Source organism: Oncorhynchus keta, chromosome 13, assembly GCF_023373465.1.
Source record: "Oncorhynchus keta strain PuntledgeMale-10-30-2019 chromosome 13, Oket_V2, whole genome shotgun sequence".
Taxonomy (NCBI): Eukaryota; Metazoa; Chordata; class Actinopteri; order Salmoniformes; family Salmonidae; genus Oncorhynchus; species Oncorhynchus keta.
Window position 1 is genome coordinate 5,877,865 of NC_068433.1, and position 25,166 is coordinate 5,903,030.

The 25,166-nt window shown below is 41.5% G+C and overlaps 1 protein-coding gene and 13 non-coding genes across 15 annotated transcripts; 2 read left to right on the forward strand and 12 right to left on the reverse strand.

The window, feature by feature from the left end:
• The first annotated feature begins 8,036 nt into the window (after positions 1-8,036).
• Positions 8,037-16,738, forward strand: LOC118391841 (tetratricopeptide repeat protein 31). 2 transcript variants are annotated; one of them, XM_035783301.2, is made up of 18 exons: positions 8,038-8,226; positions 8,535-8,557; positions 9,076-9,133; positions 9,640-9,833; positions 9,946-10,026; positions 10,150-10,218; positions 10,357-10,533; positions 11,520-11,675; positions 12,372-12,426; positions 12,604-12,694; positions 12,918-13,059; positions 13,517-13,621; positions 13,831-13,921; positions 14,043-14,241; positions 14,395-14,469; positions 14,925-15,024; positions 15,359-15,471; positions 15,699-16,738. In XM_035783301.2, the coding sequence occupies exons 1-18, from the start codon at positions 8,184-8,186 to the stop codon at positions 15,808-15,810; spliced, it is 1,884 nt and encodes a 627-aa protein (XP_035639194.1). In that variant the 5' UTR covers positions 8,038-8,183; the 3' UTR covers positions 15,811-16,738. The 2 variants fall into 2 exon arrangements, with proteins under 2 accessions (XP_052315212.1, XP_035639194.1); XM_052459252.1 differs by lacking the exons at positions 15,359-15,471; positions 15,699-16,738 and adding an exon at positions 15,180-15,217 and having other exon boundaries at positions 8,037-8,226.
• A 599-nt stretch (positions 16,739-17,337) lies between these two features.
• trnar-ucu (transfer RNA arginine (anticodon UCU)) lies at positions 17,338-17,410 on the forward strand. Its single transcript has one exon. It is a non-coding gene; the product is annotated as a tRNA-Arg (tRNA).
• A 1,926-nt stretch (positions 17,411-19,336) lies between these two features.
• trnar-ucu (transfer RNA arginine (anticodon UCU)) lies at positions 19,337-19,409 on the reverse strand. The gene has a single exon. It is a non-coding gene; the product is annotated as a tRNA-Arg (tRNA).
• A 445-nt stretch (positions 19,410-19,854) lies between these two features.
• Positions 19,855-19,927, reverse strand: trnar-ucu (transfer RNA arginine (anticodon UCU)). The gene has a single exon. It is a non-coding gene; the product is annotated as a tRNA-Arg (tRNA).
• Positions 19,928-20,372: 445 nt separating this feature from the next.
• trnar-ucu (transfer RNA arginine (anticodon UCU)) lies at positions 20,373-20,445 on the reverse strand. The gene has a single exon. It is a non-coding gene; the product is annotated as a tRNA-Arg (tRNA).
• Positions 20,446-20,892: 447 nt separating this feature from the next.
• On the reverse strand, positions 20,893-20,965 carry trnar-ucu (transfer RNA arginine (anticodon UCU)). Its single transcript has one exon. It is a non-coding gene; the product is annotated as a tRNA-Arg (tRNA).
• Positions 20,966-21,411: 446 nt separating this feature from the next.
• Positions 21,412-21,484, reverse strand: trnar-ucu (transfer RNA arginine (anticodon UCU)). Its single transcript has one exon. It is a non-coding gene; the product is annotated as a tRNA-Arg (tRNA).
• Positions 21,485-21,928: 444 nt separating this feature from the next.
• trnar-ucu (transfer RNA arginine (anticodon UCU)) lies at positions 21,929-22,001 on the reverse strand. The gene has a single exon. It is a non-coding gene; the product is annotated as a tRNA-Arg (tRNA).
• A 445-nt stretch (positions 22,002-22,446) lies between these two features.
• Positions 22,447-22,519, reverse strand: trnar-ucu (transfer RNA arginine (anticodon UCU)). Its single transcript has one exon. It is a non-coding gene; the product is annotated as a tRNA-Arg (tRNA).
• A 445-nt stretch (positions 22,520-22,964) lies between these two features.
• trnar-ucu (transfer RNA arginine (anticodon UCU)) lies at positions 22,965-23,037 on the reverse strand. Its single transcript has one exon. It is a non-coding gene; the product is annotated as a tRNA-Arg (tRNA).
• Positions 23,038-23,483: 446 nt separating this feature from the next.
• Positions 23,484-23,556, reverse strand: trnar-ucu (transfer RNA arginine (anticodon UCU)). The gene has a single exon. It is a non-coding gene; the product is annotated as a tRNA-Arg (tRNA).
• A 444-nt stretch (positions 23,557-24,000) lies between these two features.
• trnar-ucu (transfer RNA arginine (anticodon UCU)) lies at positions 24,001-24,073 on the reverse strand. Its single transcript has one exon. It is a non-coding gene; the product is annotated as a tRNA-Arg (tRNA).
• A 445-nt stretch (positions 24,074-24,518) lies between these two features.
• trnar-ucu (transfer RNA arginine (anticodon UCU)) lies at positions 24,519-24,591 on the reverse strand. The gene has a single exon. It is a non-coding gene; the product is annotated as a tRNA-Arg (tRNA).
• Positions 24,592-25,037: 446 nt separating this feature from the next.
• On the reverse strand, positions 25,038-25,110 carry trnar-ucu (transfer RNA arginine (anticodon UCU)). The gene has a single exon. It is a non-coding gene; the product is annotated as a tRNA-Arg (tRNA).
• Positions 25,111-25,166: the final 56 nt, after the last annotated feature.

Below are 25,166 nucleotides of genomic sequence, written 5' to 3' on the forward strand. Positions count from 1 at the left end.
AACACTCTTCGGGCTGCAATCCCGTTAACGGGATCGATATGACAACAGCAAGTGAAAGTGCAGGGCTCCAAATTCAAAACAACCTTTAATCTCATAATTAAAATTCCTCAAACATACATGTATCGTATACCGTTTTGAAAGTAATCTTGTTTTGTAATCCCATCACAGTGTCCGATTTCAAATAGGCTTTACAGCGAAAGCACCACAAATGATTATGTTCGGTCACCACCAACTCACAGAATAATTCAGCCATTTTTACAGCCAACGAGAGGAGTCACAAAAAGCACAAATAGAGATAAAATTAATCACTGACCTTTGATGATCTTCATCCGATGACACTCATCGGACTTCATGTTACACAATACATGTTTGTATTGTTTGATAAAGTTCATATTTATATAAAAAAATCTCAGTATACATTGGCACGTTACGTTCACTAGTTCCAAAAACATCCGGTGATATTGTAGAGAGCCAAATCATTTTACAGAAATACTCATTATAAATGTCAATAAATACAATTGTTTGACATCGAAATATAGATATACCTCTCCTTAGTGCAACCGCTGTGTCAGATTTTAAAAAAACTTTACGGAAAAAGCAAACCATGCAATAATCTGAGACGGTGCTCAGAAAATAAATAAAATTAACCGCCATGTTGGAGTCAACAGAAATCAGAAATCACATTATAAATATTCCCTTACACTTGATGATCTTCATCAGAATGCACTCCCAGAAATCCTAGTTCCACAATAAATGCTTGATTTGTTCGATAATGGCCATTATTTATGTCCAAGTAACAACTTTTGGTCACGCGTTTAGTACACAAATCCAAACGCTTGTGTGGGTCCATCCAAACATCAGACGAAAACTTTAAAAAGTTATATTACAGGTTGAAGAAACTTGTCAAACTAAGTATAGAATCAATCTTTAGGATGTTGTTATCATAAATCATAAATCTTCAATAAATTCCAACCGGAATTGTCTGTAGAGAAGCCATGGAACGCAGATCACTATCATGTGAAATGTGCTTTACCAGGACCTGGCTCTCTGCCAGACCACTGACTCAATGAGCTCCCATCCGGCTCCACAACACAGTAGAAGCCTCATTCAAGTTTCTAAAGATTGTTGATCTCTAGTGGAAGCCCAAGGAAGTGTAACTTCATTCATGTTCCACTGTGTATTCAATAGGGGCTGGGTTGAAAATCGACCAACCTCAGATTTTCCACTTCCTGTTTGGATTTCTTCTCAGGTTTTTGCCTGCCGGATGAGTTCTGTTATACTCACAGATATCATTCAAACAGTTTTAGAAACTTCAGAGTGTTTTCTATCCAATACTAATAATAATATGCATATATTAGCAACTGGGACTGAGGAGCAGGCCGTTGACTCTGGGCACCTTTCATCCAAGCTACTCAATACTGCCCCTGCAGCCATATGAAGTTTGGAGTTTGGTGGTGTCTTGGAGATGCTGGGGATTGAACACAAGTCCTCATACATGTAACAAACTATCTTCTGCAGATTTACATCCCCATAGATTGCAAGTAGTTGCATTTGGGGATAGAGGAAAAGTGAGCCGAGGAATAAGAATGCTGTTTAGCCCCCTCACTGTGAAATGCTATTGCACTTTCTCTGTTGGTTATGTGGTTAGGATTTGGCAGCTGCAACCTGTGTTCGATTCCTGTTCAGGGAATGAGTTACTTTTGGGGAAACACTAGGCAAAAGCCCAAAACATGGCACAACTGCAGAAGAAGTTATGCTCTTTTTAGCTAGTGTGATCTCAGCTCACTGGTCACCATAGCAGCACCCACCTGTAGCACGCTCTCCAGCATGTATATCTCACTGGTCACCCCCAAAGCCAATTCTTCCTTTGGCCGCCTCTCCTTCCAGTTCTCTGCTGCAATGACTGGAACGAACTGAAAAAAAAATCACTAAAGCTGGTGGTACCTCCCTCACTAGCTTTCAGCCCCAGCTGTCAGAGCAGTTCACTGCACCTGTAAATAGCCCATCCAACTACCTCATCCCCATTCTGTATTTCTTCATCTTGCTCCTTTGCACCCCGGTATTTCTACTTGCACATTCATCTTCTGCACATTCTACCATTCCAGTGTTTAATTGCTATATTGTAATTACTTCGCCACCATGGCCTATTTATTGCCTTACCTCCCTTATTTGCACATGCTGTATATAGTGTCACGAACCGACTCAAAGCCTGTAACAAAAAGGGAGACAACGTGGAGATAAGGCGTAACAAAAGATAGATTTATTAACTAAAGCAACTAAGGAAAATATACAATGCTGTGTGTAATCAGTAGTGTAATTGAGTGTTTCGCATGCATGAACGTGATAATGCAGGGTGTTGAAAAGATGCTAACGCAAACAACTCAAAAACCACCAAGAAACACATCAAAATCCATAAAGGTGTCTGCATGGAGAGAGTCTCCTCGATGAATGGGTAAGTGGTGTATTTATCCTGGGAGACACCGGGCCCAGGTGTGTCTGCATGGAGAGAGTCTCCTCCATGAATGGGGAAGTGGTGTATTTATCCTGGGAGACACCGGGCCCAGGTGTGTCTGCATGGAGAGAGTCTCCTCCATGAATGGGGAAGTGGTGTATTTATCCTGGGAGACACCGGGCCCAGGTGTGTCTGCATGGAGAGAGTCTCCTCCCTGAATGGGGAAGTGGTGTATTTATCCTGGGAGACACCGGGCCCAGGTGTGTCTGCATGGAGAGAGTCTCCTCCATGAATGGGGAAGTGGTGTATTTATCCTGGGAGACACCTGGCCCAGGTGTGTCTGCATGGAGAGAGTCTCCTCCATGAATGGGGAAGAGGTGTATTTATCCTGGGAGACACCAGGCCCAGGTGTTTCCCATGTAGCTGACGACCCTCCCAACTCCGCCCACCAGCATCCTAATAAGGAAACAACAAAGAGAGAATACGGCAGACAGAGTGGGAGGGTTGTCACAATAAACATTATCTACTGTATTATTGATTGTATGTTTGTTTGGTCCTTCTGTAGCTCAGTTGGTAGAGCATGGCGCTATCTTCAATGGGACCACCCATATTATTGACTGTAAGTCGCTTTGGATGTTTGTTGGCATATATTATTATTATTATTTATATTATTATTCCATGTGTAACTCTGTGCTGTTGTGTGTCGAACTGCTTTGCCTTATTTTGGCCAGGTCGCAGTTGCAACTATCCTACCTGGTTAATTAAATAAAGGTGAAATGAAAAAAATAAAGATTGTCAGATCCAACAGAAGATCTCTTTATTTCTTGAGACCTAGAACGAGCATCTCTGTTTTGTTCGAGTTTAAAAGTAAAAACTTCCTTTTGCCTGAAACACAGGTTTCTAGGGACAGCAAATTTGGAGCTTCACTATGTTTCATCGAAACGTACAGCTGTGTATCATCCACATAGCAGTGAAAGTTAACATTATGTTTCAAATATAGTGAAAACAATAGTGGTCCTAAAATGGAACCTTGAGGAACAATGACATTTACAGCTGATTTGTCAGAAGACAAACCATCCACAGAGACAAACTGATATCTTTCAGACAGATAAGATCTAAACCAGGCCATAACTTGTCCGTGTAGACCAATTTGGGTTTCCAATCTCTCCAAAACAATGTGGTGATCGATGGTTTCAAAAGCCGCACTAAGGTCTAGGAGCATGAGGACAGCTGCAGAGCCTTGGTCTGACGCCATTCAAATGTAATTTACCACCTTCACGAGTGCAGTCTCAGTGCTAGAGGATTGGGAGATTCGATATAGGCCGATAGTTTTTTAAATACTTTCTGGGTCAAAGTTTGGCTTTTTCCAGAGAGGCTTTTATTGCTGCCACTTTTAGTGAGTCTGGTACACATCTGGTGGATAGAGAGCTGTTTATTATGTTCAACATAGGAGGGCCAAGCACAGGAAGCAGCTCTTTCAATCATTTAGTTTAATAGGGTCCAGTATGCAGCTTGAAGGTTTAGAGGCCATGACTATTTTCATCAATGTGTCAAGAGATATAGTACTAAAACACTTGAGTGTCTCCCTTGATCCTAGCTCCTAGCAGTGTTGTGCAGATTCAGTACAACTGAGCTTTGGAGAAATATGCAGATTTAAAGAGGAGTCCATAATTTGCTTTCTTTGACAAAAAGTACATGATCTTTTCAAAGTTCATAAATGTATCACTGCTGAAGTGAAAGCCGTCCTCTCTTTGGGAATGCTGCTTTTTAGTTAGCTTTGCGACAGCATCAAATAAATTATGGATTGTTCTTATTCTCCTCAATTAAGTCGGAAAAATAGGATGATCGAGCAGCAGTGAGGGCTCTTCAATACTGCACGGTATTGTCTTTCCAAGCTAGTCGGAAGACTTACAGTTGTGTACTCTGACGTCCTTGGGTAGGTGGAGGGAGTCGAAGGGCATCGAAAAATCTTTGGGTTGTCCGAGAATTTATAGCACACAGCTTTTGATGATTCTTGGTTGGGGTCTGAGCAGATTATTTGTTGCGATTGCAAATGTAATAAAATGGTGGTCTGATAGTCCAGAATTATGAGGAACATTAAGAGCCACAATATTTATTCCACGGGACAAAACTAGGTCCAGAGTATGTCTGTGGCAGTGAGTAGGTCCGGAGACATGTTGGACAAAACCCATTAAGTCGATGATGGCTCCGAAAGCCTTTTGGTGTGGGTTTGTGGACTTTTCCATGTGAATTTTAAAGTCTACAAAAATGTGAATGTTATCTGCCATGACTACAAGGTCTGATAGGAATTCAGGGAAGTCGGTGAAGAATGCTGAATATGGCCCGGGAGGCCTGTAAACAGTAGCTATAAAAAGTGATTGAGTAGGCTGCATAGATTTCATGACTAGAAGCTCAAAAGACCAAAACGCAGTCTTTTTTCTTTTGTAAATTAAAAATTCGCTCTTGTAAATGTTTGCAACACCTCCGCCTTTGCTGGATGCGCGGGGGATATGGTCACTAGTGTAACCAGGAGGTGAGGCCTCATTTAACACAGTAAATTCATCCGATTTAAGCCATGTTTCAGTCAGGCCAATCACATCAAGATTATGAGCAGACAATACCTGCCATATGGGTACTCCAAATTCATTCCCGGGTGAGACCAATGCCCAGAAGTTATGCTTGGATCTCAGCCCATGTGCGGGGTGGAAGAAGAAACACACTTCCCACTACAACTGGAATGGTATTTTTCGTAGCATGTTAGGAGAATTAGGTTGAGATTGGGAAAATGCTCCCCTAACCTGCTACGAAAATCACTTCCGTTTGTAGCTGTATCAAAGTGGTGTGAAAGGAGTGTGTCCCTGGGTGGAAGTCTGGTAGATATGCTAGCTAAACAGGTCCTTAGGAGAGAGGAGGTGGATGTGGAGTGCAAAAGAGCAAGGCAGAGGTTAAGGGAATGATAAGGACAGTGGTGGTACAGAGATGACAGGAGTAGTGGAACACAGACACTAAGGTCAAGCATGTTTTTTTAAATTTAACTAGGCAAGTCAGTTCAGAACAAATTCATATTTACAATGACGGCCTAACTCGGATGATGCTGGGCCAATTGTGCGCCACCCTGTGAGACTCCCAATCACAGCCGGTTGTGATACAGCCTGTATTCAAACCAGGGTGTCTGTAGTGACTGAGACGTAGTGCCTTAGCATCTTGCCGATGCATATCATTAGTCACTATATATAACACCACTTTTAATAATGTCCTACATCACGCGTCTAATATATACTGCTCTATTCCATCTGCTGCATCTTGCCTATGCCGCACAGCCATCGCTCATCCATATATTTATATGTACCTATTCATCCCTTACATTTGTGTGTATAAGGTTGTGGTTGTGAATTTGTGAGATATTACTGCATTGTCGGAATTAGAAGCAAAAGCATTTGGCTACATCTGCTAACCACGTGTATGTGACCAATAAAATATTATTTAGATTTCGGCATCTGTGACACACACACAGAGTACAAAGTAAAATAAAGTAGGAAAGGATGGCAGAAAGAGACAGAAGAGAGGAGGTCATCTATACAAGGGCTGAGGGTGAGAAACAACGGGTTGAGACTTTTAATGTCACATTTAATGTGATATGAAAGCATCCAACAGGAAGGTGTGATTACTGTCAGGAAACAGAGACAGGGGAGCATGTACTGATCGGCTTTCTATTCCGCAACAAAGCCTCCTTCACTCACGCTGCCAAGCTTACCCTAGTAAAACGGACTATCCTACCGATCCTCGACTTCGGCGATGTCATCTACAAAATTGCTTCCAACACTCTACTCAGCAAATTGGATGCAGTTTATCACAGTGCCATCCGTTTTGTCACTAAAGCACCTTATACTACCCACCACTGCGACTTGTATGCTCTAGTCGGCTGGCCCTCGCTACATATTCGTCGCCAGACCCACTGGCTCCAGGTCATCTACAAGGCCATGCTAGGTAAAGCTCCGCCTGATCTCAGTTCACTGGTCACGATGGCAACACCCATCCGTAGCACGCGCTCCAGCAGGTGTATCTCACTGAGCATCCCTAAACCAACACCTCATTCGGCCGCCTTTCGTTCCAGTACTCTGCTGCCTGTGACTGGAACGAATTGCAAAAATCGCTGAAGTTGGAGACTTTTATCTCCCTCACCAACTTCAAACATCAGCTATCTGAGCAGCTCACCGATCGCTGCAGCTGTACATAATCTATTGGAAAATAGTCCACCCATTTTCCCCTACCTCATCCCCACAGTTTTTATTTATTTACTTTTCTGCTCTTTTGCACACCAATATCTCTACCTGTACATGATCATCTGATCATGTATCACTCCAGTGTTAATCTGCAATACTGTAATTATTCGCCTACCTCCTCATGCCTTTTGCACACATTGTATATAGACTCCCCTTTTTTTTCCCCCCCTACTGTGTTATTGACTTGTTAATTGTTTACTCCATGTGTAACTCTGTGTTGTCTGTTCACACTGCTATGCTTTATCTTGGCCAGGTCGCAGTTGCAAATGAGAACTTGTTCTCAACTAGCCTACCTGGTTAAATAAAGGTGTTCTCAACTAGCCTACCTGGTTAAATAAAGGTGTTCTCAACTAGCCTACCTGGTTAAATAAAGGTGTTCTCAACTAGCCTACCTGGTTAAATAAAGGTGTTCTCAACTAGCCTACCTGGTTAAATAAAGGTGTTCTCAACTAGCCTACCTGGTTAAATAAAGGTGTTCTCAACTAGCCTACCTGGTTAAATAAAGGTGTTCTCAACTAGTCTACCTGGTTAAATAAAGGTGTTCTCAACTAGCCTACCTGGTTAAATAAAGGTGTTCTCAACTAGCCTACCTGGTTAAATAAAGGTGTTCTCAACTAGCCTACCTGGTTAAATAAAGGTGTTCTCAACTAGCCTACCTGGTTAAATAAAGGTGTTCTCAACTAGCCTACCTGGTTAAATAAAGGTTTTCTCAACTAGCCTACATGGTTAAATAAAGGTGTTCTCAACTAGCCTACCTGGTTAAATAAAGGTGTTCTCAACTAGCCTACCTGGTTAAATAAAGGTGTTCTCAACTAGCCTACCTGGTTAAATAAAGGTGTTCTCAACTAGCCTACCTGGTTAAATAAAGGTGTTCTCAACTAGCCTACATGGTTAAGTAAAGGTGTTCTCAACTAGCCTACCTGGTTAAATAAAGGTGTTCTCAACTAGCCTACCTGGTTAAATAAAAGTGTTCTCAATTAGCCTACCTGGTTAAATAAAGGTGAAATAAAAAAATATAACAAAATAAACTGATACAGTGTGGGCAGTATGAGAGGGAAAGAGAGCCTGCGATCCAGTATGAGGGAGGAGGGGATACAGCAATTGAGTTTAAAAGAGCGAACTGAGTAAAACGTCATCAGATACAGTCTCATATCTTTTTATCAAATTGGGCTGGCGGGTAGGATTTAGTTCCTCCTTGTCTCTGGCCCATGCTCCAGGACAGTAGGAGGCGGCAATGCACCATAACGTTGGATGCCAACAGCAGATAAAAACCACAGAAGAAGAGACCGACATTTTTTTTTTTTTTTTTTTTTGGAGGGGAGTTGAGTTCGTTCGACACAAAGGTGGGGGGAAAAAACGAGGCAAAACATTTCGATGGATAAACCAGCGTCATTAAGCCAGCTAATTTTTTAAATAATATATATATATATAGCTTGCTCTCATTCGACATGTCTGAAAGAAGACTCGCGAAGTTTTCAGAAGTGGAGCAGGGTAAGAGTACTCTTTTTTTTTCTCTCTCTCTCTTCCCAAACACCACCTATGTTTGACTCACGAGGTATCAGATGTTAGCTAACTCATAACTTTCTGTAAATTAACTAGCTAGAAGTAGCTAACGTTTAGTCTAACTATTTAGTTTTTTTTGCTATAGCTGCGAACACGTTAAGCGGTCGCAGGAAATAACTTCGATATCTCTTATCTTATGAACCTAAGCTAGCTGCTAACTATTAGCTAGTAACGTTAGCTAACATTACGTGTGTGCGCCCTGCTGACATTTTGTATTTTTTTCCCCCTGCTATTAGACCCCGGAGACATCCATAGGATTGTAAGTACCGAGCTGAATGTTTAGTTAGCAATGGTTGTAGGGATTACATTTTAATTTGTGTACTGGCGTTGTTTGAGACAAGGTGGGGGGGGGGGAGACCAGTGTGAAGTCTAAGGGTCATTCTCACGAAACCAATCAACGTCATTTTTCACATTTCCTGGATCTGAGATTAGGACTTGTATTTATCTATTTTGTAAATTGCCTTTTCCAACAATTACATTTGTTTTAAGCAAGTTCTCCGTTTGATGGAAGGCCTACATTAAATAGCCACAGTCTACTTGGCCATGTAAAACTAACTTAAAGCGGGTACAGCCTCAGTATTCCCAGTTAACGTGTACTGGATGTTGCACGGAATTCAATGTTTGAGTTTAGCAAACCTGAAATATACTCAGTTCTGGGGGGGGAAAGGCAGGGAAACCAGGGAATTGATTTTAAAGTTCCCATAAAATTGTGCAACCCTATCTAAGAGACACATAAAAATGCATCTCTGTACTTACTTTCCTGCCTCTCTTTTTCAGCATGCCGTAATGGATTTTGTTAGAGGGAAGTCTCACGGGCTAAACATTGGATATCTTGGTAAGAACTGGTATTAAAAGCAATGCCTAGTGCAGGGTTTCTCCAAACTCTGTCCTCAAACCCCAAGGGCTGCACGTTTTTTGTCCTAGCACTACACAGCTGATTCAAATAATCAACTAATCATCAAGCTTTGATTATTTGAGTCACACTGTGTAGAGTTAGGGAGAAAACCTAAACGTGCACCACTATGGGTTCCAGAGGACCGAGTTTGGGAAACGCTGGCCTAGTGCTAGCACAGTATAAATGCAAATAACATCGATGATATGTTTATTTGCATTTTTATACCAAGATGACTTATCAGAATATGTATTAGATGAATAACATGTTTGTATCAAGTAAGTCGCCTTGATTTAAAAAAATTTAAAAAATTCACTGGACCTTGAAAGATCATATTTAAATCATATTTAAACAAGATGTGCCGGGAAAAAATAGTTTGAGTCTATGCTGTTCCCAACGTCTAGCTCTATTGTTTACTGTGAATGACAATTCCCATTCTTTTCACAAAGGTTTGGATTTTGTAACCCATGAATATTGCTCGGGTGGAGACTTTTATGACAGTGACTATGAAGATCACCATGGTAGAAAGTCATACTGTGGATTTTCCAGAAACTTCTTATCCAACTCAAGTTCTTCATACCAACCCACCTCTCTGCATTACAATCAACCACCTAAAGCAGCCTCTAAACCATCTCCAGATCATGTCAGTATTTTACAATCTACTGTTAATCTAATGGGGGAAAAAGTATGGCTTTGATTGCTACAAAACCTTTGAATAATCTTGTATTCTATTTAAATATGTCTTTGTTCTGCAGCCTGCAGTGAGAGCTCTTGAGGCATTGAAAGAGTACCGAAAGAGCAAACTCAAGGCTGAAAAGAAGAAGATTAAGAAAATTGTGAGGTTTGAGGTCAACTAGCCCCACCCCCCCAACTTACCCATACACGTCGGGAGGTTAGTGGGTTTAGGAAAGCTCAGACAATTTAAACAAAGTTCTACTTCATCAATTTATGTCCTACAGAAACAAAAAGAAAGAAGACTGCTTGAGAAGTTGGAGAAAGAAAAACAGAACCCAGTGACAGAAGTCAAGGTGAGTGCTTTATCAACTCATTATATTTAATAAAAGCTAAAGCAATCACACCTGGGTTTATATATCAGTTTAAGCATGTCAATATTATTTTTATGTATGATTTTTCTCTCTTGACATGTGAATGTTGAATGTTCACAGCTTGAAGCAGAGAGTAAAGTAAATGAAAGTGAGTGTAACAAGACTAGTACCAGCGCTGAAGGGGCTCTCGCTCAGGGCCTGCAGGACTTGTCTGTTACTGATAGCGGAGACAGCAGCGGGGAGTCCAGCGACGCCGGGGAGGAGAGTGAAGAGGAGAGCATACACAGCAACTCGGAGGTAACCAAACTAAAATGGTGCCTTTACATTTTGGTTACATGTGAATCATCGAGCTGCTCCACTGGGAGCGTAGCAGTAGCAGGGGTTAGTGATTAAAAAAAATGTTTTATGTATGTTTATGTTAAAACAACCAATCTATAGCATTCCAGTAGCCTAAAACTGATATTTCTGATTCCTCCCCATTGTTTACGTGAAAGACAGACAATGTATGGCAGTCAAGAAATTTGAGCCTTTTCTGACAATGTTTTGATGTCAACCAAAATGCAAAGAATTGCAGTATGGATCTTTCTGCTTTATCCCTTTATGTGTAGGTGAAAGGCAGCAAACATATGGCTTCTCCCCTATGCATAGGATACATTTTCGGGCAAGTGATCGTAGTAACAGGATAAAGATGCACTATTGTAAAGTGACTGTTCCACTGGATGTCATAAGGTGAATGCACCAATTTGTAAGTCGCTCTGGATAAGAGCGTCTGCTAAATGACTTAAATGTAATGTAAAAAATGTAAGTGTAGTTTAGAAGTTAAATGTCACACCCTGCATTGGCATAATGCAGTGTTCATTTAATAAATACAAAAATGTACAACGTAGTATCCTTGGTGAAAACGAATGAATATAATGAGATGCAGTTTTAAAAAAAAAAAAAAAAAACTTGTAGCATATGAGTTTTCGTTTTAAGTTGACAAAAATGTGAAGAGACGATAATGCACAGGCTAAAACTAAACACATTGTCCTGAGTTTAAGTCCAACTAATAACTAAGAACATATTTACTAAAATGGGACGAAGACGAAAAGTTATTTTAGTCGTTAAGACTGAAACTATATCTAAAATAGCTGTCTAAATTAACACCGGCGTAACAGAAGCTGCATGTCATTGTTGGTGTTTAACTGCTACTCCAGAAGCAAAAAAAACACTTATCAAGTTTCTATTTTGGAGAAAAAGTACAGGGCTATTTTGACCCTTTTCTTTCCCTCTATTTCCACCAGGAACTGCAGCTGGATATGACCAGCAGTTTTGTATCCAAGGCTGCTGATATAGCAAAGCGTCAACTTGAACAGAAGCCTAGGCCAGAATGGAAGGAGAAAAAGAAAACCAGTCAACCGAAGGAGAAACCAAATAAAGAAACGAAAGATGTACAAAAGGTGTGGTAATCTATTGAATGCTTAAGGTGTACATAAAGCCTGGAATACACTGTACAATATTCAACATCCTGGAAATATATGGCACACTGTACAATAAACCAGTGGTTAAATAAACCAGTGGTTAAATCTCGCTGTTACTATCGGTAGAGTGTACGATGGACTCCCCCCTCACTTAGCAGCTGTTTTTCCCCAAATGACATTTCAACGAGAGATGGGTAAACAGTTATGAATATTGGCAGGGAGAAATGGAAGTGCATAAAATAATTAGTTGAGGCATTGGGTATGTTGTTGAAGTGGATTGAGTGTAGTGTGAGCTGACTGAAAAATGTTGTACAACGTATCCGACTGATTGAGCAATTCCACGGCGGTCCTGTTTATTCACTCATCATGCATTTCTATTGGCTATCAGAATGCATCACATGTCGCACTGCAGGAGCTCTGACAACATTTGGTTATGAGACTTTTCATCGTGTGGGGGGGGTCATGATGTTGTCTGGAGAACATGGAGGGGGGGGGGCATCTACTGCGTTGCCCCCAACCCCCGGTGACACTATGCCTCAAGATTAAAATACAATCCAGAAAAATGATCTGCGACAAGTGAAATCGTAGAAATATCGTTCTGTCTATCATGCATTGTATGCCCACTTTTTAAAGTATTCTGGATGTGTAAACTGTCTCTTGTTTATCCTTGCACAGAATTCTCCTGTACCCAACACTGAGGATATAGTTAAAAAGAGTACAGAGCTGGCTGGTGAGTTTCGCTTACTATATTATTATTATTAAACTATATTCATTATTTCAGAACATTTTGTCCAAATGTTGCAAAGGTGAGTATTCTAGACCAGAGTTGCTTGAAAGGAAAACCCTAGAAGGGGGTGCACTGATTTTGAATTTGGCAGCTTTTTTTTCTCTCTCTCTCTTTCCACAGTAATTGGTAATCAGTTTGCCAGCAGTGGACATTTTGACATGGCTGTTAAGTATTTTACGGATGCAATTAAGTACAACCCTGCAGAGTTTAGGTGAGAAACTACAATCATCTTGAAATGTCAAACTGTTCACCAATTATTTTGAATAAATGTGATTTTAAATGGTTTGCATAATTATTATTTTTTTCCTTTACAGTATTGATAGGCTCCTAGGCTGTGCCATCAACTAGGATAGTTGATTTGATTTAAATGACACCACTTTCTCAGGTTTTCAATGTGCTTTTACAACTAAAACAAAACTGCTTTTGTGTTTCAGGCTGTTTGGCAACCGGTCCTTCTGTTATGAGAAGATCCAGGACTATGAGAAAGCCTTGGCTGATGCGGAGTTAGCCCTCAACATGAGTCCAGGCTGGGTCAAAGGCCTCTACAGAAAAGGCAGAGCTCTGGCAGGGTTGAAGGTAATGTCTGATGCCAGGGTCAGTTATGGAGCTTTGAACCGTTATCCTCTCACTGGATGTCTTTCAAACTTGGATTACATTTTTGTAGAATTTTTATCGGGAAAAAAAACAAGAAATGTCAACTATCCCTTTTTTTGTAACCATGCCAAGTTGTGTACTTCCTGTCTTTTCGCCAATCGTGAATCGGTACATGAGCATGTGCCTCATGCACAGATGTTTGCGAATGCGTTTTATCTTATTGTTTACTATTCAGACTGAGAATCTTACATTACAAGGCCTTTCTAGGGAGTTTTTCCTAGCCACCGTGCTTCTACACCTGCATTGCTTGCTGTTTGGGGTTTTAGGCTGGGTTTCTGTACAGCACTTTGAGATATCAGCTGATGTACGAAGGGCTATATAAATAAAATGTGATTGATTGATTTTAGCGCAGAGAGAATTTACAATAATTTCCCCACAGAGATACGATGAAGCCGCCCAGGCCTTAAAGGAAGTGCTGCGGTTGGACAGCTCCTGCGCCGATGCCGCCCAGGAACTTATGAGGGTCCAGATAACACAACTAATGGTCAGCGACATGATGATGCTGACAGTTGACAGTTATCACACACCAACTGCATTAGGACAATTTTTATAAACATGGGAGGAGACTATTTTAGTCTCTTATGGGTTACTGAAGTAGAAACGATGTACAACTGGTTGGACTCGATAGTATTCAGATACCATTTTGAAGGTGTTACATATTTCTGATGCAATGTTTTGTGGTCTTTGTTGCAGGGGTTTGGCTTTTCCCGGGAACAGTGCTCAAATGCCTTAATAATTCACGGGAACGTGGAGAAATCACTTGAGGCACTGTCCAAAATATCTGGTAAGAGCATCTGAAGGCTTCTCTTCTGTGGAGGAAGGCAACTTGACATATATATTGTTGGGAGTCTAGAGTTATTTGAACTGAGAAACCTCAGACATTTAGGGACTTGTTCTTGTTTTAGGAATCCTCTATAATGGCAGTTATCCAACTGCAAGTGTTACCTATCCTGCCAAAGTGGACTGTGTCTACAGCACCTCTACAACATCAGAGTTCCCCTCAGCCCCAAAACCTCATCAGGCCCAGCATTCACAAAGCCTTCAGAACAGACCCAAGACCAACACCCCCATAAGGACCATGTCGGAAAACTTTCCTGTAGAAACGTAAGTTTGATATCTACTGACTGTTTTTCCATTCCCAGTCCTTGACATGAAAATGTAGTATTAGAGATAGTGTCTGTTTTCATGTATATTGTTACTGGTTGTAATGTGTGTTTTTGGTAGGTGTAGCAATTTGATATTTACTTTTACTTACAGTAAATTATACCCTATTTGGGTTGGAAACTTGGTCCCTTCAGCAACGGAGGCTATGATTATAGAGAGATTTGAGGGGTAAGTGAATGCACCACTTATTTTAATTGAACTCTCAGGGAAGTGGGGCAGTAAGAAAGATCTCCTTTACACACCATTAATTTAGATGTTGCGGCGGAAGTTAGCTTAGTGGTTGGGCCAGTAACCGAAAGGTTGCTTTGATCGAATCCTCGAGCTGACAAGGTAAACATCTGTTCTGCCCCTGAACAAGGCAGTTAACCCACTGTTCCCTGGTAGGCCGTCATTGTAACTAAGAATTTGTTCCTAACTGACTTGCCTAGTTTAAAAAATAAAAAAAATCTATACTGTGTTCTGCCACAGCCAATCACCTCACCCAGGTTTCCAGATTTTGTTTGACGACTATTCTTGAGTAGAAAACTAAGCTATGAATGAGGCACTCTTGAAAATATCCTTGTGTAATCAGTCCTCGGCTTGTTTGACTTCTGCATCTCTAATCAGTGTCTCTTTCATTGCAGAGCTGGGAAAATCCATAGTATTAAACTTCTGCGCTCCAGACGATGTGCTTTCGTTAACTACTTGGACCCAGACTGTTGTGAGATTGCTTTGACTTTTCATGTAAGTGTCTTTACAACATTCAGACTTGCACTAAAGGCCCATGGTCTTATGCGTGAGTGTCTGCCCATTTTGCTCTACTTTATTCTGTATGTTTTAAGTAACATGTTTGGTTTCACACACTATGTTCCCATAATTCCCCTCTATGATTATTGTAGGATGGGCTCTAAGGTCAGTCAGTCTCTGACCACCTCCTCCAATGCAATTAGAGGATTTGAGGAAACAATGACAGAGAAGGCAAGGATTTGAGACTGCTAGTATAGTTTTCAGGCAGTCTTGGTCTTAATTGGATGTTTCGTGCAAGCCTCTGACCTCTTGGGAAATAATTGTCTTAAAGGGGATGGAGCTCAATGGGTCCAAGATCTTAGTGCGCTACCCCGACAGGAACCCAACAAACCTGGGCATAGCCAAGGACGCCCAGAAAGCTCACGACCTGCCTTCCCATAGCACGTACGTAGGATCTATTGGACAAATAGCGAAAGGGCAATATACAGTACTGTCCCTGGTTTTTGATCTTGAAATTATTTGCTTCCTGCTAGCTATTGAAAATCATAAATTGTTGGCATAGTAAAAAATATTACTACAAAAGGTTGTGGTTGGGCCACACCATCCTTTGGGCTGGCATGCATTTATTGGCAGTTTATAGATGATATTTGTGACTTTTCTATCCTTTGTAGAAAGGAGTGCTTCTTCTGGAGGAACCTGGGCTGCAACAGGAGGCCAAACTGCCCCTACAGGCACATCCCAGAACACCATGGTGTTGACAAGGGCAAGACCTCGGCCCAGTGAACCCGTCAACTTCGACTGGCCCACAGTCAAAATCATGACTTAGCGCTGCTGAAGAGGCTACTCATTCGGGATTTTAGATGGTTCATATTATGCTTTGAAGCAGTGATTCCCAAACAGTACACACAATTTTGTATTGAGGCTATTTCCTAGCTGGAATTAAAAGGCTTTTAGAGGCCAAAAATGTTTGGTTTTTTTACTGTTTATTTTTAAGATGTAAATTGGTCAAGAAATTTAGGTGTTTTTAGAACAGACAATCTTGTTTGGCACCTTTTTTCCCCCCTACCCTGTCTACACCAAATGTTAGCTCTTGCTAAAGCCCATATGATGGATCATATTAGAGAAATGTCACTAATGACATTGACTTATCATTGTAGTCAGTGATTTTCTCTGTTGCCTGCTAATGATGAATGTTGGTTCATATAAACGTATGTTGGGATCGTGTCACAGCTAATAAGTAAAGTAATTCTGCGTTAACTGGTACAAATAATTCCCTGACACTTTTATTTTATTTTTCTTCATATTCCTGTAATTGCGGTCTTCTAGTCTCATAGTTTCAATGTAACTTCAACCCCCCAAAAAAAAAGAAATGAACTACTTTGCATCAACGTGGAAAACTGAGTTCATTGGCATAATCTCGTCACTGTAGGGCATTTTTTTTTTTTTTTTTTTTTTTTTTAAATCACTCTAAATTTAATGACATGGTGATTTCACGTAGAATGTGTTGTTTGACAACTGATATCTGGTAAATCAAAACTAGACATTGAACTGACATCTGTGCCCAGTGGCTAGTAGTTTCAAATGTTATATTTTTCTTTTGTACTGATCAGTAAACCTGGCGGTCTATGGTGAAAATGTAACATTACAAAAAAAATCTTCATTTGAACGTCTTCGGTTGAATTGGTTCAATAAATTACATCTCGCTTGGTCATTTCTTTCAACTTGTATTTCTGAAAATATTAATGTTGTCATGCATTTACTCTTGTGACTTTAACATGTCTTTATGACAGTACAATGACCTATCTGTCCTATAACATCAAACGAGGTGCTTCAGGGATTGTGGGTTCGAGTCCCATCTGGGGTGTATGAATGCAAATTCCTATGGAGGAAGAGAGATCAGCACATAACACATAGTTTGATGGATTGAAGTTTTCCGATTCAATTTTAGAAATTAAGATTTAACAGGGATAAAAAAGGAGAATTTCATGGGCATGTTTCTGTGCCCTCCGAAATGCAATTTTCTTTACAACTGCTTCTATCAGTTCATATAGGTCATGCTGATCACACATTTCCACAGTGGCTTAAGACACTGACCGCCTAATCCATTTATTGTGAGTTCAAGTATTGTATTGGGGTACCTGAAAGTGGAGGGATGAAGTGGAAGAGTGCAGGGCAGTAAACCAAGTGATTTAGGGGTCGAAACCATCCTCTGCTATCCAGTTTGCTTTAAGCAATGAAGTGCAAACTACTTTAACCACGTGTACGATCGGTCAAAACCACTCTCTGCTATCCGGTTCATTTTCAGCAAGTACCCCAGTGGCCTAATGGATAAGGCACTGGCCTTCTAAGCCAGGGATTGTGGGTTCGAGTCCCATCTGGGGTGTATGAATGCAAATTCCTACGGAGGAAGAGAGATCAGCACATAACACAGAGTTTGATGGATACAGTTTTCTGATTCAATTTTAGAAATGAAGATTAAACAGGGATAAAAAAGGAGAATTTCATGGGCATGTTTCTGTGCCCTCCGAAATGCAATTTTCTTTACAACTGCTTCTATCAGTTCGTATAGGTCATGCTGATCACACATTTCCACAGTGACAAACTAATGCTCTATTCCTCTGACCTACATCCGCTTAGATTGCAAGTAGTTGCATTTGGGAATAGACAAAAAGTGAGCCGAGGAATAAAACCGCTGTTTAGCCCCCTCCCTGAGAAATGGCTTTTTCTCTCTCCCTGTTGGTCTCGTGGTTAGGATTCGGTTATTTTACCACCGCGGCCTGGGTTCTATTCCCGCTCAGGGAATGACTTGCTTTTGGGGAAACACTAGAAATAAGTCAAAAACTTGGTACAACTGCTGAAAAAGTTATACTCTTCTGAGTCAGCGACCTAAGGACTGTTGCAATCTCGAGAACTCTCTGCTGCTCTACCAACATTCATATCAAAGGTCAACAAGTGAAGATTTCTTCTCTCAGGGAAAGATATTTTTTGTCAAGCACATGTCAAGGTGCACTGCTGTGAAAAAGTTAGCTTAAGCAAAAATACAATCCTTCGAGCCAGATATGAACCAGCGACCGAAGGATTAGAGCAATTTCCCCTACAGTCCTCCGCTCTACAAACTGAGCTATCGATAGTAAAAAATGTTGTCAAACGCCATTACCTAGATGGTCAAAGGTCCGGCAGAAGCATATGTTCGCTTTAAGAAGTTAATCTGCTGAGTTTGGTGTTTTCTCGGAGCTGCTGAGGATTGCCCCCAGGTCTTCGTACGTTCAACTAATGCTCTATTCCTCTGAGGTACATCCACTTAGATTGCAAGTAGTTGCATTTGGGAATAGACAAAAAGTGAGCCGAGGAATAAAATCGCTGTTTATCCTCCTAGCTTGCGAAAAGTCTTTTTCTCTCTCCCTGTTGGTCTAGTGGTTAGGATTCGGTTCTTTTACCAGCGCGGCCTGGGTTTGATTCCCGCTCAGGGAATGACTTGCTTTTGGGGAAACACTAGGCATAAGTCAAAAACTTGGCACAACTGCAGAAAAAGTTATACTCTTCTGAGTCAACGACATAAGGACTGTTGCAATCTCGAGAACTCTCTGCTGCTCTACCAACATTCCTATCAAAGGTCAACATGTGAAGATTTCTTCTCTCAGGGAAAGAGATCTTTTTGTCAAGCACATGTCAAGTGCACTGCTGTGAAAAAGTTTGCGTAAGCCACAAGAAACAGTACAATCCTTCGAGCCGGATTTGAACCAGCGACCGAAGGATTAGAGCAATTTCCCCTACAGTCCTCCACTCTACAAACTTAGCTATCGATAGTGCCAAATGTTGTCAACCGCCATTACCTAGATGGTCAAAGGTCCGGCAGAAGCATATGTTCGCTTTAAGAAGTTAATCTGCTGAGTTTGGTGGTTTCTCGGAGCTGCTGAGGATTGCCCCCAGGTCTTCGTACGTTCAACTAATGCTCTATTCCTCTGGGGTACATCCACTTAGATTGCAAGTAGTTGCATTTGGGAATAGACAAAAAGTGAGCCGAGGAATAAAATTGCTGTTTAGCCCCCTCCCTGTGAAAAGTATTTTTCTCTCTCCCTGTTGGTCTAGTGGTTAGGATGTGATCAGCATGACCTATACGAACTGATAGAAGCAGTTGTAAAAAAATTGCATTTCGGAGGGCACACAGAAACATGCCCATTAAATTCTCCTTTTATCCCTGTTAAATCTTCATTTCTAAAATTGAATCAGAAAACTTCAATCCATCAAACTCTGTGTTATGTGCTGATCTCTCTTCCTCCGTAGGAACCAAAAACAATTTGCATTCATACACCCCAGATGGGACTCGAACCCACAATCCCTGGCTTAGAAGGCCAGTGCCTTATCCATTAGGCCACTGGGGTACTTGCTGAAAATGAACCGGATAGCAGAGAGTGGTTTTGACCCATCGTACACGTGGTTAAAGTAGTTTGCACTTCATTGCTTAAAGCAAACTGGATAGCAGAGGATGGTTTCGACCCCTAAATCACTTGGTTTACTGCCCTGCACTCTTCCACTTCATCCCTCCACTTTCAGGTACCCCAATACAATACTTGAACTCACAATAAATGGATTAGGCGGTCAGTGTCTTAAGCCACTGTGGAAATGTGTGATCAGCATGACCTATACGAACTGATAGAAGCAGTTGTAAAGAAAATTGCATTTCGGAGGGCACAGAAACATGCCCATGAAATTCTCCTTTTTATCCCTGTTAAATCTTCATTTCTAAAATTGAATCAGAAAACTTCAATCCATCAAACTCTGTGTTATGTGCTGATCTCTCTTCCTCCGTAGGAATTTGCATTCATACACCCCAGATGGGACTCGAACCCACAATCCCTGGCTTAGAAGGCCAGTGCCTTATCCATTAGGCCACTGGGGTACTTGCTGAAAATGAACCGGATAGCAGAGAGTGGTTTTGACCCATCGTACACGTGGTTAAAGTAGTTTGCACTTCATTGCTTAAAGCAAACTGGATAGCAGAGGATGGTTTCGACCCCTAAATCACTTGGTTTACTGCCCTGCACTCTTCCACTTCATCCCTCCACTTTCAGGTACCCCAATACAATACTTGAACTCACAATAAATGGATTAGGCGGTCAGTGTCTTAAGCCACTGTGGAAATGTGTGATCAGCATGACCTATACGAACTGATAGAAGCAGTTGTAAAGAAAATTGCATTTCGGAGGGCACAGAAACATGCCCATGAAATTCTCCTTTTTATCCCTGTTAAATCTTCATTTCTAAAATTGAATCAGAAAACTTCAATCCATCAAACTCTGTGTTATGTGCTGATCTCTCTTCCTCCGTAGGAATTTGCATTCATACACCCCAGATGGGACTCGAACCCACAATCCCTGGCTTAGAAGGCCAGTGCCTTATCCATTAGGCCACTGGGGTACTTGCTGAAAATGAACCGGATAGCAGAGAGTGGTTTTGACCCATCGTACACGTGGTTAAAGTAGTTTGCACTTCATTGCTTAAAGCAAACTGGATAGCAGAGGATGGTTTCGACCCCTAAATCACTTGGTTTACTGCCCTGCACTCTTCCACTTCATCCCTCCACTTTCAGGTACCCCAATACAATACTTGAACTCACAATAAATGGATTAGGCGGTCAGTGTCTTAAGCCACTGTGGAAATGTGTGATCAGCATGACCTATACGAACTGATAGAAGCAGTTGTAAAAAAAAATTGCATTTCGGAGGGCACAGCAACATGCCCACGAAATTCTCCTTTTTTATCCCTGTTAAATCTTCATTTCTAAAATTGAATCGGAAAGCTTCAATCCTTCAAACTATGTGTTATGTGCTGATCTCTCTTCCTCCGTAGGAATTTGCATTCATACACCCCAGATGGGACTCGAACCCACAATCCCTGGCTTAGAAGGCCAGTGCCTTATCCATTAGGCCACTGGGGTACTTGCTGAAAATGAACCGGATAGCAGAGAGTGGTTTTGACCCATCGTACACGTGGTTAAAGTAGTTTGCACTTCATTGCTTAAAGCAAACTGGATAGCAGAGGATGGTTTCGACCCCTAAATCACTTGGTTTACTGCCCTGCACTCTTCCACTTCATCCCTCCACTTTCAGGTACCCCAATACAATACTTGAACTCACAATAAATGGATTAGGCGGTCAGTGTCTTAAGCCACTGTGGAAATGTGTGATCAGCATGACCTATACGAACTGATAGAAGCAGTTGTAAAGAAAATTGCATTTCGGAGGGCACAGAAACATGCCCATGAAATTCTCCTTTTTTATCCCTGTTAAATCTTCATTTCTAAAATTGAATCAGAAAACTTCAATCCATCAAACTCTGTGTTATGTGCTGATCTCTCTTCCTCCGTAGGAATTTGCATTCATACACCCCAGATGGGACTCGAACCCACAATCCCTGGCTTAGAAGGCCAGTGCCTTATCCATTAGGCCACTGGGGTACTTGCTGAAAATGAACCGGATAGCAGAGAGTGGTTTTGACCCATCGTACACGTGGTTAAAGTAGTTTGCACTTCATTGCTTAAAGCAAACTGGATAGCAGAGGATGGTTTCGACCCCTAAATCACTTGGTTTACTGCCCTGCACTCTTCCACTTCATCCCTCCACTTTCAGGTACCCCAATACAATACTTGAACTCACAATAAATGGATTAGGCGGTCAGTGTCTTAAGCCACTGTGGAAATGTGTGATCAGCATGACCTATACGAACTGATAGAAGCAGTTGTAAAAAAATTGCATTTCGGAGGGCACAGAAACATGCCCATGAAATTCTCCTTTTTATCCCTGTTAAATCTTCATTTCTAAAATTGAATCGGAAAACTTCAATCCTTCAAACTATGTGTTATGTGCTGATCTCTCTTCCTCCGTAGGAATTTGCATTCATACACCCCAGATGGGACTCGAACCCACAATCCCTGGCTTAGAAGGCCAGTGCCTTATCCATTAGGCCACTGGGGTACTTGCTGAAAATGAACCGGATAGCAGAGAGTGGTTTTGACCCATCGTACACGTGGTTAAAGTAGTTTGCACTTCATTGCTTAAAGCAAACTGGATAGCAGAGGATGGTTTCGACCCCTAAATCACTTGGTTTACTGCCCTGCACTCTTCCACTTCATCCCTCCACTTTCAGGTACCCCAATACAATACTTGAACTCACAATAAATGGATTAGGCGGTCAGTGTCTTAAGCCACTGTGGAAATGTGTGATCAGCATGACCTATACGAACTGATAGAAGCAGTTGTAAAGAAAATTGCATTTCGGAGGGCACAGAAACATGCCCATGAAATTCTCCTTTTTATCCCTGTTAAATCTTCATTTCTAAAATTGAATCAGAAAACTTCAATCCATCAAACTATGTGTTATGTGCTGATCTCTCTTCCTCCGTAGGAATTTGCATTCATACACCCCAGATGGGACTCGAACCCACAATCCCTGGCTTAGAAGGCCAGTGCCTTATCCATTAGGCCACTGGGGTACTTGCTGAAAATGAACCGGATAGCAGAGAGTGGTTTTGACCCATCGTACACGTGGTTAAAGTAGTTTGCACTTCATTGCTTAAAGCAAACTGGATAGCAGAGGATGGTTTCGACCCCTAAATCACTTGGTTTACTGCCCTGCACTCTTCCACTTCATCCCTCCACTTTCAGGTACCCCAATACAATACTTGAACTCACAATAAATGGATTAGGCGGTCAGTGTCTTAAGCCACTGTGGAAATGTGTGATCAGCATGACCTATACGAACTGATAGAAGCAGTTGTAAAGAAAATTGCATTTCGGAGGGCACAGAAACATGCCCATGAAATTCTCCTTTTTTATCCCTGTTAAATCTTCATTTCTAAAATTGAATCAGAAAACTTTATCCATCAAACTCTGTGTTATGTGCTGATCTCTCTTCCTCCGTAGGAATTTGCATTCATACACCTCAGATGGGACTCGAACCCACAATCCCTGGCTTAGAAGGCCAGTGCCTTATCCATTAGGCCACTGGGGTACTTGCTGAAAATGAACCGGATAGCAGAGAGTGGTTTTGACCCATCGTACACGTGGTTAAAGTAGTTTGCACTTCATTGCTTAAAGCAAACTGGATAGCAGAGGATGGTTTCGACCCCTAAATCACTTGGTTTACTGCCCTGCACTCTTCCACTTCATCCCTCCACTTTCAGGTACCCCAATACAATACTTGAACTCACAATAAATGGATTAGGCGGTCAGTGTCTTAAGCCACTGTGGAAATGTGTGATCAGCATGACCTATACGAACTGATAGAAGCAGTTGTAAAGAAAATTGCATTTCGGAGGGCACAGAAACATGCCCATGAAATTCTCCTTTTTTATCCCTGTTAAATCTTCATTTCTAAAATTGAATCAGAAAACTTCAATCCATCAAACTCTGTGTTATGTGCTGATCTCTCTTCCTCCGTAGGAATTTGCATTCATACACCCCAGATGGGACTCGAACCCACAATCCCTGGCTTAGAAGGCCAGTGCCTTATCCATTAGGCCACTGGGGTACTTGCTGAAAATGAACCGGATAGCAGAGAGTGGTTTTGACCCATCGTACACGTGGTTAAAGTAGTTTGCACTTCATTGCTTAAAGCAAACTGGATAGCAGAGGATGGTTTCGACCCCTAAATCACTTGGTTTACTGCCCTGCACTCTTCCACTTCATCCCTCCACTTTCAGGTACCCCAATACAATACTTGAACTCACAATAAATGGATTAGGCGGTCAGTGTCTTAAGCCACTGTGGAAATGTGTGATCAGCATGACCTATACGAACTGATAGAAGCAGTTGTAAAGAAAATTGCATTTCGGAGGGCACAGAAACATGCCCATGAAATTCTCCTTTTTATCCCTGTAAATCTTCATTTCTAAAATTGAATCAGAAAACTTCAATCCATCAAACTCTGTGTTATGTGCTGATCTCTCTTCCTCCGTAGGAATTTGCATTCATACACCCCAGATGGGACTCGAACCCACAATCCCTGGCTTAGAAGGCCAGTGCCTTATCCATTAGGCCACTGGGGTACTTGCTGAAAATGAACCGGATAGCAGAGAGTGGTTTTGACCCATCGTACACGTGGTTAAAGTAGTTTGCACTTCATTGCTTAAAGCAAACTGGATAGCAGAGGATGGTTTCGACCCCTAAATCACTTGGTTTACTGCCCTGCACTCTTCCACTTCATCCCTCCACTTTCAGGTACCCCAATACAATACTTGAACTCACAATAAATGGATTAGGCGGTCAGTGTCTTAAGCCACTGTGGAAATGTGTGATCAGCATGACCTATACGAACTGATAGAAGCAGTTGTAAAGAAAATTGCATTTCGGAGGGCACAGAAACATGCCCATGAAATTCTCCTTTTTATCCCTGTTAAATCTTCATTTCTAAAATTGAATCAGAAAACTTCAATCCATCAAACTCTGTGTTATGTGCTGATCTCTCTTCCTCCGTAGGAATTTGCATTCATACACCCCAGATGGGACTCGAACCCACAATCCCTGGCTTAGAAGGCCAGTGCCTTATCCATTAGGCCACTGGGGTACTTGCTGAAAATGAACCGGATAGCAGAGAGTGGTTTTGACCCATCGTACACGTGGTTAAAGTAGTTTGCACTTCATTGCTTAAAGCAAACTGGATAGCAGAGGATGGTTTCGACCCCTAAATCACTTGGTTTACTGCCCTGCACTCTTCCACTTCATCCCTCCACTTTCAGGTACCCCAATACAATACTTGAACTCACAATAAATGGATTAGGCGGTCAGTGTCTTAAGCCACTGTGGAAATGTGTGATCAGCATGACCTATACGAACTGATAGAAGCAGTTGTAAAGAAAATTGCATTTCGGAGGGCACAGAAACATGCCCAAGAAATTATCCTTTTTTATCCCTGTTAAATCGTCATTTCTAAAATTGAATCAGAAAACTTCAAACCTTCAAACTCTGTGTTATGTGCTGATCTCTCTTCCTCCGTAGGAATTTGCATTCATACACCCCAGATGGGACTCGAACCCACAATCCCTGGCTTAGAAGGCCAGTGCCTTATCCATTAGGCCACTGGGGTACTTGCTGAAAATGAACCGGATAGCAGAGAGTGGTTTTGACCCATCGTACACGTGG

Bases quoted from the DNA above. Each gene is read 5' to 3' on its own strand.
- LOC118391841 (XM_035783301.2), top strand. From the start codon at position 8,184: ATGTCTGAAAGAAGACTCGCGAAGTTTTCAGAAGTGGAGCAGG. The intron at 8,227-8,534 runs GTAAGAGTACTC...CCCTGCTATTAG, and splicing joins GTTTTCAGAAGTGGAGCAGG to ACCCCGGAGACATCCATAGG. The intron at 12,427-12,603 runs GTGAGTTTCGCT...CTCTTTCCACAG, and splicing joins AAAGAGTACAGAGCTGGCTG to TAATTGGTAATCAGTTTGCC.